General features: G+C 30.0%; 1 protein-coding gene across 2 annotated transcripts in view; it reads left to right on the top strand.

Moving 5' to 3' along the window:
• LOC145695140 (uncharacterized) overlaps positions 1-16,826 on the top strand; it is a 235,148-nt gene extending 218,322 nt beyond the window's left edge. For both annotated transcript variants that reach the window (XM_081772073.1, XM_081772074.1), the window contains exons 4-6: positions 2,432-2,594; positions 3,879-4,047; positions 12,982-16,826. In XM_081772073.1, coding sequence (XP_081628199.1) covers positions 2,432-2,594; positions 3,879-4,047; positions 12,982-13,168 — 519 coding nt within the window. In that variant the 3' untranslated portion in view covers positions 13,169-16,826. The remainder of the gene's footprint in view (positions 1-2,431; positions 2,595-3,878; positions 4,048-12,981) is intronic.
• The last annotated feature ends 207 nt before the right edge of the window (positions 16,827-17,033 follow it).

The following is a 17,033-nucleotide window of genomic DNA, read 5'->3' on the forward strand; positions in this document are numbered from 1 at the left end:
TACTGTAGCAAATATTGTCTAGAAAATATAGGTATAAGAGTATTAACTTATAGAATAAGGAATTAATCCTCAAAGATCCCGTTAAATTCGAAATCGGAGATACTAAAAACAATTACAAAATGTTATAATTTAAACTGAGAATAATCACGTGTTTTAAAACTCTTACAGAGTATCTGTCACATAGATTAATGGATATATTAAATTTATAATAAAGAATTTATCTGCCATTATAAAAAAAGAAAAAGTTTTATTTTAACCAATACAACAAAAGATATATTTTAGCTTGATGTGCATGAAAATTTAGGAGTAATACCAACTTATCTTAAATGAAATTTTAACCTACATTGTTTAGAAAATACTATTTTAGTATATTGACATTTTTTATTAGGTCGTGATTTTTATTTATTATTATTATTATTATTATTATTATTATTATTATTATTATTATTATTATTATTATTATTATTTTGAATTAAATAATTGGTGTATTTTTACTTTCTGACGAAGGTCCTAACCTGCTAAGTTTACAATTAACTTATAATTCATTATAATTATTATTTTACTTGTAATCTATTGTGCCAGGTATCATTATGTAATATTTTTGTGTTAGTAAGTAAATCGATCTAACTGCGTCAGTAAGTAAAACTAGCATGTAAATAAATTACAAAATATGGTAGTAAAGGGAGTAATTTATGTTGGCATAATTCATTAAGGAATAGCTTGTATAACGCGGTTTTGAACAATGCAGGGTTTGCTCTGATTTTTTGTTTAATTACACATACAGTGGTGTCTCATTATACGTCGTTAATCTGTTCCATATCCTTGGACTTATGTCAAAAAAGATATATATCGAACGGATTTTTTTCCATAAGAAATAAAGAGAAAATGATTAATGCTCTCCCATGGAAAATAAAATATTCATTTATTAGCATATTATAGAAATACATTTAAACATTGCTTAGTACTAAAATACATAAATGCAGAAGCAATTAAATGAAATTTCAACCGCATTTTACTTGCTGAGAAGAGTCGAGTGCCTGCTAGAATTGTACTGAGAAAAGAGGAGGATATGTTGTTATTTGGAATGCTGAGATCTCGAGACAGAAGTAAACAAGGGTAGCACGCAGTGTCATGACTCAGTTTGACACATTAAAGTTCTAGCACGCGAGTCATATTCTAAACGAAGGTCATTTAGCAAGTAAAAGATTTCGTGTCCAGAGAGGGTGCATACCAAGTTGGACTTACTTTAAAGCGAACGTATATCGAATACTATTGTATTTATGAATTGGGAATATGTTTGCAGGGTTATTATTCTCGATCTTTGTAATGAACAAATTTAATTAAAACCTGTTAATAAGTGCTGTTTCATGTATGCTTTTCATACCAGAGTCGAATTCTCTGAGTTATACCGAGCAAACGGCAAATCAGTCCCCAGTTTGAGTTCTTCTGAAGGCATGTGTTTTATCTTTCATCAGTCATTTCATAATCGTAATTAATTTCTCATTGTTTGTTTTAGCCTTGTCTATGAAAAAGCCTTGAATAAGTATTCAAATGTATTAACGTGAGTTACCAAATAGTGATGTCTTTTTTATTTTTATTTTTTCTTTCTTTTTTTTAATTGAAGTTCTAGAGAATGGAGTACACGTAGGTATAATAATAATAATAATAATAATAATAATAATAATAATAATAATAATAATAATAATAATAATAATAATAATAATAATAATAAACTAAAATGTCTGCACAATGCCACATCAACAAAAGAAATCATCATACACTTAAAATACTTATACATATTTTACTATCTACTACAATCATCGGAATGAATCAGAATGTGTAGAATAGAAAATATTTTATTACTTATTAATGTGAAATTTATACAGGAATATATCAAATTGTGTATGTCCATTTACATAAAAGGAAAAGTGTTTACATCAAACACATCATCAGCTTCTATAAGTTTTTGCACTGATTAGAATATTATCTTTTGCATAAGTATTCAGTGTGCTTTTAAGTTTATCTAGACATATTTTGTAAAACTTATTTTACAATAATAATTTGATTTATGTAAGTAGGTGATACAAAAGTAACTTGTATCATTCATTATTTCAATATTAGGTATTTGTATTTTGTATAATTTTATTTATATGGGTTAAACTACCTAAACATGAATTTCAGTCGTATTTTGTACTAATTTCAAATTATTTTCGCTGTTTAAGGAATAAAATTTTGTATTTATATGAATAATAAATAAATACATCATTTGTAAGTTAGAAAAAATCTCTATAGGTATTGAATTTTTTCTATACTCTATATTAATTGATAATTTGGTATATTGATGATGTATAAATGTTAAGTTCTATGCCACATATACTGCTGCACTCATAATGATTTCTTTTCTAATCAGTTTTTTGTATCGTGTTTCTAGAGTGATGATGTTCCAGTTGCGAGAAAGTGTTTTCCAGCTATGCGTCATGTGGAGGGCGATGTCATCTACGCGAGGGACTGTGTGCTGTTGAAATCTGGACCAAGGAAAACCGATCTTCCTTTCGTTGCTAAAGTGGCCGCATTATGGGAAAATCCAGACGATGGTAATTCATTCCTAATTAAAGGTTTAATTTTTATTAAGTTTACAAATTAATTCATATTCTAAAATATGACCTCTTGAAACTGAACTATTACCTTTTCTCTAAGTTCAGTTCACGTAAAACTTATTTTTCTCATGCTTGTTAAACTAAGACTCAAACCATTGTTAAAAATAGTTTCCCAAAATCTCATTTTCGCCACATTTAACTTTTAACCAAAAACAATGTTCAAGGGTGTTTTAGCAATAGTATGTACTACACGGTGGACCCACTTCTAACTAAGCGGTTAGTGTTACTGTTTGTGCACGGAAGATCCAGATTCATTCCCCGGAAGAAGTTCATATGCTTTGTATCTAACATTAAACTGTAGATTCACGTATAATATGTATTGATGCTGAAAATAGTCGTTGCACTCCAAAATAGCTAACAACTTTTGCCATATATCAGGACCTTTTGTTTTAAATACAAATTAACATATAGAAGGATTGGTCTTTTGCCAGTTCTATTCTGAATTCAAACACAATTATAGCCCAGTTTTCATTGTAACATTGGTATGATACAATAAAAAGAAAACATGTATTATATATGTATTATTACTAAATAAATACATATATAATCTTAACTTTCATATCCTATAGTTTAAATGGTACAGAATGTTTCTTTCTTCAGTATCTGGTTCAGATAAAAAAATTATAACATGTATCGTATTATGTTTATAATAACCAGTTACACGAGCTTATTGCCTATATTTTCGATCAGTAGTACAGCCAAAATTTTGCCCTCGGGATGAAATGAAATTTTTTCTGGAAATCATTAGAATGATGCCTAATATGCATTCAGTTGATAAGAATTCAAATAAGTCAAGTTTGTCAAATGAGATTCAGCATTATTAAAAAGTAATAAAAGTAATTAAAGTAAATGGCATAAACGTAAATAAAATTAGTGTAATTCTTTAACAAGTAATAGCATTTTTTTAAAGGATGCTTTGTTTGTCTCTTAGCTGGTTGTGTCACTTTATAAAAACTAAGAAGTGTTGGAAATATATAGAAAGAGATGATTTAAACAATGTTTGTAGTCACTTTATCATTAATGAAGAAGAATACGAGGTTTTTATATTTACAACAACAAAAAAAAAAGTTATTATGTTTTTCAAGTAATTATTAGTTTTCGGGTGCCGTACCAAAGAATTTAGTTTAATTTAGTCTTATAAGCTGTTGCAGGGTTAAAGGTAAGTTTCCAATAACCTATAGTATTCGTGACATTACTTAACATATTTTCTTGATATTTCAGGGGAAATGATGATGTCACTTCTGTGGTATTATAGACCTGAACACACAGAACAAGGAAGAAGGAAAGAAGACATGGTAGACGAAATATTTGCGTCCAAGCACAAAGATATCAACAGCGTGGCTTGCATTGAAGACAAATGTTTTGTACTTACGTTTAATGAATATTGCAGGTACGTTGCACTTTTCAAATATGAAATGTTTCTGTGAAGAGTAATCCTTTGTAAAATAACACAATAAGTATGTAAGTATGTTTTCAATATCTCTTAACGTTCATAATCTGCCTCCGTTTACTATATTAGGTAAGAAGCATAAAATTCGTTGTCAGATAGTAGGAACTTTTGCATAGATTTCAGTTAGTTTCAAATTTATTCATTTACTTGTTAAAAGAGATACACACAATGTTTTCCAGGCGTAGACGTAAGTTTCACTATGTCTATATAAGTTCACCTATGTTTTTATATTTGCTATACACGCTATTGTAAATGCCCATGTACTTTAGCTTTTCTCGTTAGTCAATTCCGGAATGGCTGTGATATTTTTTTTTTTTAATTATTTAAATGTATTTAACTATTTGGACTGCTCAACTGAGCTTTTCCTGAAGCATCAAAATGAGGTGAGAGAGACGGTTATTGAAGCTGATTTTATTCTTTCTTTTAGAACTTCAATTGGGATTTTACTAAGTATCTACATACTAAATAATGTTATTAATAATTATTTTGTATCATAGTAAATTCAGTGTAAAAATGATGAAAATGATGAGTGATCTTGAAATTGGTTTATTCGTATTCATGATTTACTCCACCAAGTTCAATATTAAAACGGCAGCAAGGAGCAAGGAGTCTATATTAGAGTCTAAAATGTATCGAATTGTTTGGTATTCTGGCTACTGATATGTTCCATATGATCTACATATTTTAGAAAGTTCACTTAATGTTATAAATTTTCCATACTTCAAAATGTATTAAAGATAAACTCAAAACTCTGATACTTATCAGGTCACCATTTTCTCTCGGTCTTCCTGAAGTTGGGTAGTTAGTTAATAAATGTATAATATTCATAGAGGCAGTTCGTAACAGTGGAACATGTAGTTTTTTAACAATTGAGAAAATTTATAGCCATTCGGGTCCATTAAAAAAAAAAAAAAAAATCTGTCAATAGCCCAGTAATATTTCTATTTATTTATTTATTTATTTATTTATTTATTTATTTATTTATTGTTTATTACTTGGGTGATGTGTGGTCAAACCAAAGCATCAGATCTTATGTTATTTCTGATTTTTTACCAGGGAGCGCCACCTTGTAATTCAGCTCCAGATGCTGGATCAGTATCGGAAGTTTATATTGCTATGAATTGTTTATTCATTTACTTACTGCATCGTTTTTCTAATCTTCCCAGTAGAGTGTAGACTAATAAGGAAATGAAAAATACAAATAAAGTAATGATAAACTATGAGTGCGATCGGAAATCAGTTACTAGCTAAATATGTAAATCTAATTCTTGCACGAATTTGTCGCAAATGTCTTCGCGAAGTAGTCAGAAATGTCGTCGAGTTAGCTTCGTTCGCAAACAAAATTTTTTACTTGCAATAACTTCATGAAAGTGTCATGTCTACAGGCAACTACTTGATAAATGCTGCTTTCTGCTGACAGAGTGTTTGTAGTTAGGATGCTTTATTATGTATTATTATATTTAATTTTACAATATCAGAATTGAAAAGAAAATGTTTTCTTCAAAAGTATTTGAAGTGCGCTGTAGTTCTTTCAAGCACTCACTCAAAACAATGTATATACCTATTTATCCATTTAAAAATTATCTTACGTATATTTGTCTTTATTAATGCCTTACGCAACAAAATCATTGTAGTGGACATTCTGGGCATTTTAAATTTCATTTAACATGTCACCCTAACCATTATTTTATCTTCGTCATCGTATTGTATACATTTATAGCATCCGTTTTATTATATTTGTGGTGGACAAACACCGTGTGCGTGGGTTTTCTCGGGGTTCTCCCGTTTCCTCCCACTTTCTTCATTCCACCATTTCATTCATCACTCATCATCACCGTCTCCTTTAGCCTAACCGGCATAACCGTGGGACATAAAACTCAAATATTTCATTTCATTTTTTCCGTTTTATTATAAAATCAAGGTAGATAAGTCAGTTGTACAACCGTCAGCAAAAGTGCATATCAGTGTCATGCATGTTTTACTTTCAATAGTTCTTAAGCAAATAGACCAATTTAATTATTATTTTGTGTCATTTTTCCGAATAATTATATTCTTCCTACGTCAATCATCGTTAATCCATTGGAGGAAGAATATGAATGGGTTAGATTGTGCACAGGAATGGTGATAATATGAAGGGAGGGAGGCTACAAAGAAAACCGGTAGTATAATTTGTTGGCGATACAAGGACAATTTATACAAAATATCTGTTGTATGTTGCGCTGTCTTTTGTACATGGTTGGGAGATAAATATATTGAACGACTCGAAGTGAGTTTGAAGTAGTGGGAAGGCTCGGAGAACCTCTCCAGGGTTAATCCTAAAATTTACTACTGTGAATATCGTTTGCTTAGGACTCCGAGACCTCCTTCTGATTTAACCGGGACAATTCAAGACTTACATCATATGTCCTTTCCAAAATAGTTCCATACTCCAAATGTTCCGGGTTTTCTCCTAAACACAAGTTAATATCGTTTATTTGATATTTGAAAAATGATGCTTTTAGTAGTCATCGATACTAAACTAATAGGAATAATCTACTCTCTTTCATTCCTTTTTTTAAGTTTTGTTCTATTATTTAATTCTGTTATTTCAACAAAAGGCAAAAGCGTAACTATGACCGTACAGTAAATTTTCGTAGAGTATCCCATTCTTTAGTCTGAAAATCAGGAAGCCCTATTGTTCTTATGTTTTATAACCCCACCGTCATCCCTCTAAAATAGTGGATAATTAAAATAATCAGAGCTTCCTCGTGGCTAAGCGGTTAGCGTCCGCGCCTGTGGCGTGGAAGACCCGGGTTCGATTCCCGGCGGGAGCTCATATGGTTCGGATTCCACGTTAATCAGTACGTTTATATGTGCTCATATATGCTCGTTGCTGAAAGGGACGCTAAACTCAAAATCCAATCCAATCCAATTAAAATAATCCTGATGTGCTGAAGACTGGTGTCCTACCAGTTAAACCACTGGTTAGAACAATTTCTCAACAATTCATTTCTTCCATCATTTCTAGGGGTGTTGCTAACACCATTCCTAAGAAAAGCAATGGGGTACGGCAAACAGTTATCAACTTGATCAATTTTCTTGTTAGAACTCTACATTTGAGAAGACATACTTTTCCCATCAATTTCGTACTTCGTGTCTGCATGAATTTATTGCATTTTATTTAGCATAGTTGCTTTATAATCGGAATAGATTGTCATGAACTTGAGGAAAAAGAATATGTTATTTCAAACTCTCATAAAATCAGAGTAGCACTTCATATTTGTTACAGAAGTTTAAAAGCAACGAAACACAATTTTGTTCTGACAATTATATGTCCCCAAAGGGTGATTATACTGTAATACAAGAGCAAATAATTAATAGTGCTTCAAAGAATCGTTATGAAGATTCTTGTCTTTCACAAACATCTAGAATTTTATCCGCTATCCGAAAATAAAATAGGAACATATTCGCAAAAAGCTATAGTGATGTGGATATCCGTATCCACACACCCTCTGGTAATACATCTATAGCCCTGAATCTGTAGACAAGGTCATGGGATACAAAGTATCTCTACACCCGTTCGTTTCTGTACTTTTGCTGAGTGCTGGTAAAGAGATTCACAGTATTGTTATATATTAAGTTTTCTGTTCTAGTATTCCATTATTCATCTATATCAAGAGCTCCTAATGCAAGTATAGAAATTAAATACATATATTCTTCAAAACATAAAGTACTGTTCTTCTTTATGTCTTGAAAGGGAAAAGATACGAATAAAAATTATAATAGCCAGTAAATTCATCCAAATCATTTAACAACCTGTTCTGAGATCGCAATAGTAAGTTGTCTTAATGTGAATATTACTATATCATTATATGATTGTATTATTAGATAGGATAGATATTATTTATTTATTTCAATGATAACAGTAACAACTGTAACACAGGGTTAATAGTTTCTTGCCCGAAGCCACACAATTTCTTTATTAGATATGAAATTTTCCACCAGCTAAAATAGATATTTCTTCTAGCCATTGAAACATAGTAGCGGCACCAATGTGAACGAAAAGACAAAAATATTAGTGACCCCGTTTCGTAACTGTGTTCGTCAGCACAGCACAAAATTTTTGTTCCTCACAGGAAACTAAATACATATTACAGAAATGAACTGCGTCTGCACATCTGAAGAATTATATTTCCCTTAATGAGGTGCCGTAGAAAATTAAAATGGGATATCTCAGCTGCAGCATCTCTTAATAGCCTATGGTAATTCTTGACAATAGCGTTTCAGCCACTGTCAAGAAAAAGAGGTATACAAACAACACAGAACGAAAAATAAATAAATAGAGAATCAGTAGGGTATCTTCGGATTCTCATCCAAAAACACTTGATTGACATTTCCTTATATGTCAGTTTCTTCCGTTGAACAATGTTAATATTCGTTATCTTTTTAGTATGATCCCCCCCTCTCAAACACACAATTACTATATACATGTGACCATTTACAAACATAGTTATAATTGTTGTTTTGCAAATTCGTTTTCTTTTATATAGATATCTGATGTCAGATCATCCATCGTCCAATATATTACGAAGTTATGATGCTATACAGTCACTTGCTGTTTTGCTTTAGTGAAGTTTTCCTGACTATCTTCTTCATAATATTGGTATTGTATGTTTTGCTATCGGTATTTTCATTCCTATGCCAATAAGCATGGGATCGTAATAGAAATTATAAAAGGGAACTTAGGTTGCGAAAATTACAAACTTAAGTAAGTTCAAAATTAATTAATTAATAAATTAATGCTGTCACTAAAATAATAATAATGAACAACTTTCGTAACTAGATTGCAAAATATCTATTTTAGATAAGGGATTGCACAGTCATAAAAAAAACATATAGACACTATATAAACTATTCAATATATGCTTTCTTTTCTCGCATACTGTACAAGAAGATGAAACAAAAATCCCATTATGTATTTCGCAGTCATAAAATTAGTACAATCACAAGCTTTAACTAACTTCCTGGCGTAAGAGTCCTGCGTGTTCATTGTGCAGAAATTATATGCTGATATATTCTGTATCAGTCTAATCCATTCAAGAATATTCTTCGTTCTAATCCATTTACCTTCTTGCTCCGATGTTGCTTTATATTATCCTCTTCTAATCTTTTCTATTCACTGATATGTCCTGCACCTATTACCATCACATATTTAATCAAGAAATTAAGATCTCGTAACGTCTTAATATAATGCATTCAATTCTTGACTTCTATAATTATTTGTGAAGGTACTCTGTGGATGAGTTGATCCAGCAATCTCGTCACATGGTTGTTATTTGACTGATATTAATGTCTAGGTTTACCTTAAACTAGAAATACAAATCACTGATCAAAAGCAACATTTAAAAATAATAAATGTGTTAACATTTTCTTATGAGTGTCTGGTGAAGCCAATATGTTAAGTTAGTTGCCGAAACTGTTACACATTTATTATTTTTAAATAAACGTTGCTTTCTTCAGTGTTTTGCACTTCTAGTTTAAATTATTTAAGATAGCAAAGCTAGTGTGAACCACTTGGTTACTAAGTTTACCACATTCTGAAATACCAAAATGGAAAATGCGAACACGCCTTCATCTGGTTAACCCGTAATATAAACTTTAACTTTCTTCACAAGAATGGTAAGTTTTGTATTTTATCTTCAAGTTAAAAAAAAAAAAAAAAAAAAAAAAAAAAAAAAAAAAAAAAAAAAATTATGAAAAATATCTTGAAATGTATCAAAAACAGTTAAACAAGAATACTTACCCTGTATCAAGTTGACTTCGCCTGTTCATATTTTTCAATAGATCTGATCTTTTTTATGACAATTGCTTCTTTGAATACAAATAGCCAAACATATTTCCACGTCAAATGTCTGAATTGAATTGACAATACACTTGAGTTAGAAATTGCGGACAAATCAAAAGGTTTCCGAAAATGTTTGCAGACGGAATTTTTTACTCCCAAAAGGCGAACATGTTGTCGTAACTGTAACATATGATAGCCTTATTAATGTCCCCATGTCTACTCACACATCTTAATTACACAGATTCATCCAGATATATATATATACGCATACTTCGCCCTTATATTAAAATTGCTTTATCCGTTCCGAAGTCATTGAAATACAGAGTAAGTTATTACAAACTTAAATAAGTTCAGAATCAATTAATTTAATAAATTAATGGTGGAGTAAGTTGTGGAGTTTTGATGGTGATTGTAGAATACGAAAATATCCTGCAGATTAGCTATGAGTTTTGAGAAACACCCCTGTCAATAAAATATTTCTCTTCTGACCTGTTCACCAATTCTAATGTCTGTAAAGTTATGTAATTTTATTTATGTGAGTATGATAAAATATCAAACTAGGAAACATTAGAATTTCCAAAGAGGTTAATACTATTAGTGTGAAGGGCGATATTCAGGCAGTGAAGATAATTCGGCAAAAACAGATTCAAGCAGAATCAAGTGATCCAGTTATTTTTATATCAGATAGCATATTGATCCTGTGATTCGCCGATTCGTTTGCTGATCGTCTTGGATTTGGTCATTTTCTTTGAAAATATAAAGGACATTACTTTGTATTTCAGTTAAATTTCATTACTATTTTGAACCATTCATTTTACAGGAATCTTATCATTTCTGTATAGCTTAACATCTTACATTTTTTGGAACAATTCCTTTGCTGTTGATTTCTGTGATTAAGTGCTTGAGATATAGCACCCTTTGCCCTTCCTTTTTCTCCCGTGATGATAAATACAGTGGTTTAGTTAACATGTATTGATTTTCTTACTTAATTTTTGGAGATATTGTTAGGTAAATCTTACTTTCGTGTATACAAAATGGTTATATATTAATTTTTTATACAAAGAAAATGCAAGAGCTCTTAAAGTTATGATTTTTTTGTTGTTGTTGTTGTTGTTTGACTCATAATTCAAATTATTTTTTTTTTTATTATTTAATCTTGTACGAATTTTAAAAGAAAGCTACTTTTCAGGCAACTTAAAATAGAAGTTTTATAAAATGAAACTACCTTAGAATTGCGTGTATTTTCTTATTCGGACCAATTTATGACGCATATATTCCATCTTCTTAATCTTCTGCGAACTTTTTAAGCGCTTAAAGCAGATGAATTTCTTACATCTTGTTTCTTTGTTTCCATTTTCATTGTAAATTACCTTAACTTTACACCAAAATTATAGAATCACTTAAATTAATTGTTCAACTTCCATAACTGGGATGTACTTGTCATTTTTTTCTTTCAGTCACCTCCCTTACGGGAGATTTATAAAGGAAGTCCCAGCCGTACTTGTCATTTAATGTCTGTTTAATTCTCTGCTGCCAGGTAACGACTTTCAATAATACGTAAGCTTCTTGATACAATCACTAAACTTGTAATACAGTAATATAGAGGGATGTCAGAAATTCCGAGACAACAACGTTGGTTGTAATTTACTAACACTATTGTTTTAGATGTACTAAATTAATTGACATATTCTACTTGGTACAGTTGATGGACGGTATCAAAACAGAGAAACTGCACATGAAGACAAAGAGGTTAGCTGAAGACCGTGGAGCATGGAAGCTTCTCAGTTACAGCAAGTGACCTGCCAATAATGGCAGAATACTTGTTGTAATTCATTTATGTATGATCCAAAAACAATTACAATATACATCAAATGACAAGCACAGTCTAGTTGTGGGGTTAAACAATTAATTTTAAATTTTTATAATTTTTGTGTGAATTTTATGTACTTAACAAATAAGATGAAAAAAAAAACACAAGATATAGGAAATTCGTACTTACCTAGCATAAGAAGCAGTACATCTCGAAGAAGTTTGCAAAAAATTAAGTGGATAAACTATGGGACATCATAAAGGTCGGAATAGATAAAAACACACAACTTCGAAGTTTAAGTTTCATTTTGTAAATCTTACTTGTTCTGAAGTTGAAGTTTTTCGAGAATCGTGCCGACTTTTCTCGATGTTTTTACAAATGTTTGCCCTCTCATTTTCTCTGTATGATACATTTTGTTGATACAACCTCATTCTTATATAATTCTGTTAGTTTTGTAATTTTCTTGATTGATTGAAATTGAACCACTAAGTTATCTGTATTAAATCCACTGTGTCCGAGCGGTAATGGCGCATGCATGCTTTCTCAAGTTTGATTATCAGTGGAAACAGAGAATTTTCCGTGTTGATCCAGCATAGTGAGGCAATAGGAGGAGTACGTAAAATAAAGGTTAATGAATTCTTGTCTGGAAAGCTAGAAATTTTGACATTGAGATATCATACGTAAATCACGCTTTACTCATTTGAATGACATTATCCGGTCTATTCTGAGTTCCAAATATGTTCTTCAATATCAACATCAAGTACTTTCATTTGTTGTGGATATCTTTATTGTAGGATGGATTTTGTCCACAGTAAATTTTCTGGCGTTACGTCTTTTCAGTACAGGGAATGAATTGAATTTACTGTTTTGTCTAACAAATCACAATTTTAGAAGTCAAATATAAATTTCACTTTACAATAATGTCGAACATTTTTCTTCTGTTTTTACTTCTAATCCAGGTCACAATTTGTTTAAAATGATCAGTGCTTGCGACTTTATATTTTAAAAGCAGTTATTAATTTGTTATTTGATTTTTTGTGTAAGTGCTTGTGAAAGGTAAATTCATATTGTTTGGTGCAAATGGGACCTGCAGGTTGAGAAAGAAATCTTTGAACATAATAAACTAAGTTGAAGAGTCAGAAGAATGTATATAATTTCAACAAGTATTTTGAATTAATAAAATAACACTTGTACTGATCGTAATGTATTTTGACCTGTCATTTTTCCCCTTTCTTCACAGATACAAAAAGGAAGTAAAACTGCTTGAAGAAGGTTTAACTCGTCGTCCGTTAGTGGTTCCAAACCCAGAAGGCGGTTATCCAAGACAGTGTCATCAACCTCCAGGACGTGTAGCACCAGACATGGTGTTTTTCTGTAGAAAAGTGTATGACTTTCGGCAAAAACGGATTCTTAAGAATCCTGGTTGAAGAGAGTTATGTTACTGTATGTTGTTGTTGGTTTTAAGTTTCGTTTAATTTCTTTTTCTGGCAAAACACATTGATTGTGTAAAAATCTGCCAGGAAGTGTTAATAGAAGAAGTCAATTTAAAAAAATTAAAAAAGGAAAAAAATGGTGTAAAGAACGTTAAAAAAAAAAAAAGAATGGCTGGTACATTGTGTGTAAAGTTGGAAAGTGTGCTGTGAAGTGCAAAATTGTGGTGCTGGAAATGTATAGCGAAGTTATTTGAAGTCCAAATTAATAGTGAATGGAGTATGTATATTCGAAAAGAAAAATGTTATTGCCTTAGTGTTTTACATTAGATATAATAGGAGGAGACAAGTTATCAAGGCAGAACCTTGTGTGGGGAAAACGATTATCAATATCACGATGTTTTGATTTGTTTTCGTAAGTCGGGCATTTTTTTTTTAAAAAAAAAGGAGACAAAAGATAAAAAATAAACAATACATGCTCGTAAATCCTATTATTTGTACCATATGTAATTATATATAAAGAAAAAGGAAACTTACTAAGATAAAATATATATAGATATTATATATATATAAATATAGATATATATATATTTAACTTAAATAAATTAATATTTATAAAAAAAAGTAATGTGGTCACTCAGGTAAGACATTTTATTTCCAATCCGTGGTTGCTTAAAAAAAAGTGAAGCAACAACAGAAGTGACATATGTGTGTTTTTTTTCTTTTGTATGAAATAATAAAGAAGAAAATAAAAGAAGTCTTTATATAATGAATTAATGTTGGAATCGGAAGAGATTCTTTGGCACATATATGGCAGAAAAGAATGATTAACATCAGAAATGAAATATGAGGAAAAAGTAATTGAAAAAAAAAAAAAAGACGAATCAAGAATGCTTATTATATAAATATATGTATATGCATTTGTTTTTAAACTCAAAATGATGAAAAAACATATTATATATAAAAAGAGAAAGGACGGTTATTTTGTGCTAAGTATTAAAAACAAATGATGTTTAAACTATTTTTAATGTTGTAATATATAACCACGCTTTGGAAGAAACAAGCTGCCTTTTGTTCGTTCTTGGTTTTTTCATATTCTCTCCCCCTCCCTTTCTATATTTTGGCCTTTTTTAAAACAAAAGTCTTTTATAATATTGTTTATGGCAAGAATTCCACGTAGAAAGTAAAGTAAAATAAAGTAAAGAAGAAAATACTCTTTATTATTAAGTGCATTTTTAAAACACTTTTCATTTTTTTTTAAAAAAAGGATAAATTACCAAGTACGAAACAATTTACCTTTTGTTTTTCTTTCACTACAACATTACCATATCTTTTGAGTGATAGAATCTTGCAGCACCTTTTCATTCCTCCTATACTGATGTGAATTGGTAGACATCCCATGTTGTGTACGGCATTCGGTAGTGATATAAGTTTCATTTCACCAAGGTGAAGTTCCTTATTGTAAGAATACACACACACACAAAGAATAAGAATTCAAGGGAAAAAAATCAGGGTAGTGCCTCAAATTTAGGTGCAGAGAAGTATTGCATTAACCAAAATAAGTTAAACTGTGTATTAACATTAATATTATAATTATTAATAATAATAACAATGATGTTGTACTAATTTGTTTTCTAAAATTAGCTTTTTCTTAATTCTTTCGTTGCTAATAAAATAGAAAAGGCATTGAAGTAGAATCATTCTAAATCAGTTCACTCTGAAAAGAAAGAAAAACAATGGTAGTTTAGTTAAGCTACACTGTACCACGAGTGCCTTTTTTCATTTTGTTAAGATCTTTCTTTTTTTTTCTCACTTCAAAATACATATACAAATGAAAAATCATATATTCTTGGTGTCATTATTTCGTAACCTCTCTTAATTTTGAATATCATCACACTATCTACCACACTACATTTTTCACAGTCATAAACAATCTTACTTTTACATAATTCACTATTTTTTTTTTTTTTTTTTGTCTTCCGAAGAAAGAAAAAAATCAAAAAGGAAAAACAAACAAAGGTAGAAAAATATGTGTACAAGATGCCTTTTCATAATTTTTTTAATACCGTATTTTTATTATTATTCTTATTTTCGTTTTCAATGTGCGAAATCATTAATTAATTTCTTATCAACAAGTTAAAGGATGCCCTTCTCTAATTCTTATTTTTAACTATACATCGTTGAGTAAACTCTCTGAGTTCAATCGCTTTAGTATTTTGTATAAAACAAATTATATAAATATATCCATATATATACATATGATATATTTAAATGTTAATGAAAATACCTCGATATTGGTAGACAAAGACACACAAAAAATTTTTTTCTTTCCTTTGTATACATTAAGTGCAAATCGAAGATTGTGTAAGATGTGTTTTATATATACATATATATATATATATATTCTAAAAAAAAGTAGAGAGAGAGAAAATGATAATTTTTTTTAAAAAAAAGAAAGAAAACTAACGGTGGTATGCATAACAACACATAAATGTGACATTTTTTGCATAGCGGGCAGTACCAATGCTTCCTTTTGTGTAGAGTTCGGATAATTGTGATGGTATGAAAGTATGTCTTTGTATCTTAAAAAAAAAAGAAAGAAAAGAAAAGAAAAGTACCTTTTATACATTTTTTTTTTTTCAAGAATGAACTTTAGTAGTTTTAACATGGGAAGTCTACTGAATGGAATAATGTATGCTTTTTTGACTTGGACTATTTGACCACAAAATATGTATGATGATGTTGGTAAATGAACGTGGCATAATATATATACATATACGTGAAGAAAGAAAGAAACTAATTGAAAAGAAATGAGATTTTACAAGAAAAAAAATATTTTTTAATAATTATCAAGTTGCTATTTGTGTGTCACAGTGACAAGAAACAAGTCCTCCTATATATGGAAGACAAGTGTCTCCAATTTTATCAAGATTTAAAAGAAGAAGAAAAATATATATATAGTCAATATTCAATAGGTATATTTTTTAAAGTTTATTAATAATAACTATCAGTGAACTGATGAAATGATTTAATGACATATATATATATATGTTACATGTATTTCAAAAAGAAGGAAAAAATGGACAAAATATTTACATTTTGCCATCTCGTACTTTCTTTGACTATATATCAAAACAAGCTCTCCATACATATACCTACGCAGAGATAAAAGAAACAAATAAACCATTGTATGCATCTTAAAAGAAGTGCGATATAGATTTTTATTAAATAAAAATTGAATAATAAAAAAAGAAAATATGCTGGCACAATGCTCTGTGCCTAAAAATATGTCATGCTTTCGTAATGAATTGTTATGTATTTGACTATTATGTTTTTAATTTGTACAAAAAAAAGTCGCTTTGTATGGTGCATTGTTTTATTATTATTATTACTATTATTATTATTTTCATTAATTATATGTACGCTCTTCATTTTGTTCGTCCTGTGTTAATAGTGACACACTCTCTCTCTTTCTTCGCCTATTGTTGTTATTACTTAATCACTATTTCCTTGCAGCAATTTAGGCTAGATGCATTAGAAGATTAGCCTTCCCTAGGTGCCTTGCATGTCAGCAAAAACTCCTTCAGGTTTGAATGTAACTGTGTGAAAGAAACAGTTTTTTGGACACAAAAAAATGAAAAGTCATTGTACATAACTTTTGTGTGTTTTATTTCCTAGATACGAACATAAGAAAGAAATCAGTTTTGAGTACCACTGTAAAATCTCACGGGGGAAAAGAAATGCCACTTAAAGCTCTTTTAAGCTCACCGTCGCTTCTTTGAACTTTACTGAGTAACTTAAATACAATAATAAAAAAAAAAAGATTAAAATTGTAGAAAATGAGCCAGGTACTATCCACAAA

Source organism: Thermobia domestica, chromosome 9 (genome assembly GCF_964235325.1).
Source record: "Thermobia domestica chromosome 9, izTheDome1.hap1.1, whole genome shotgun sequence".
NCBI lineage: Eukaryota > Metazoa > Arthropoda > Insecta > Zygentoma > Lepismatidae > Thermobia > Thermobia domestica.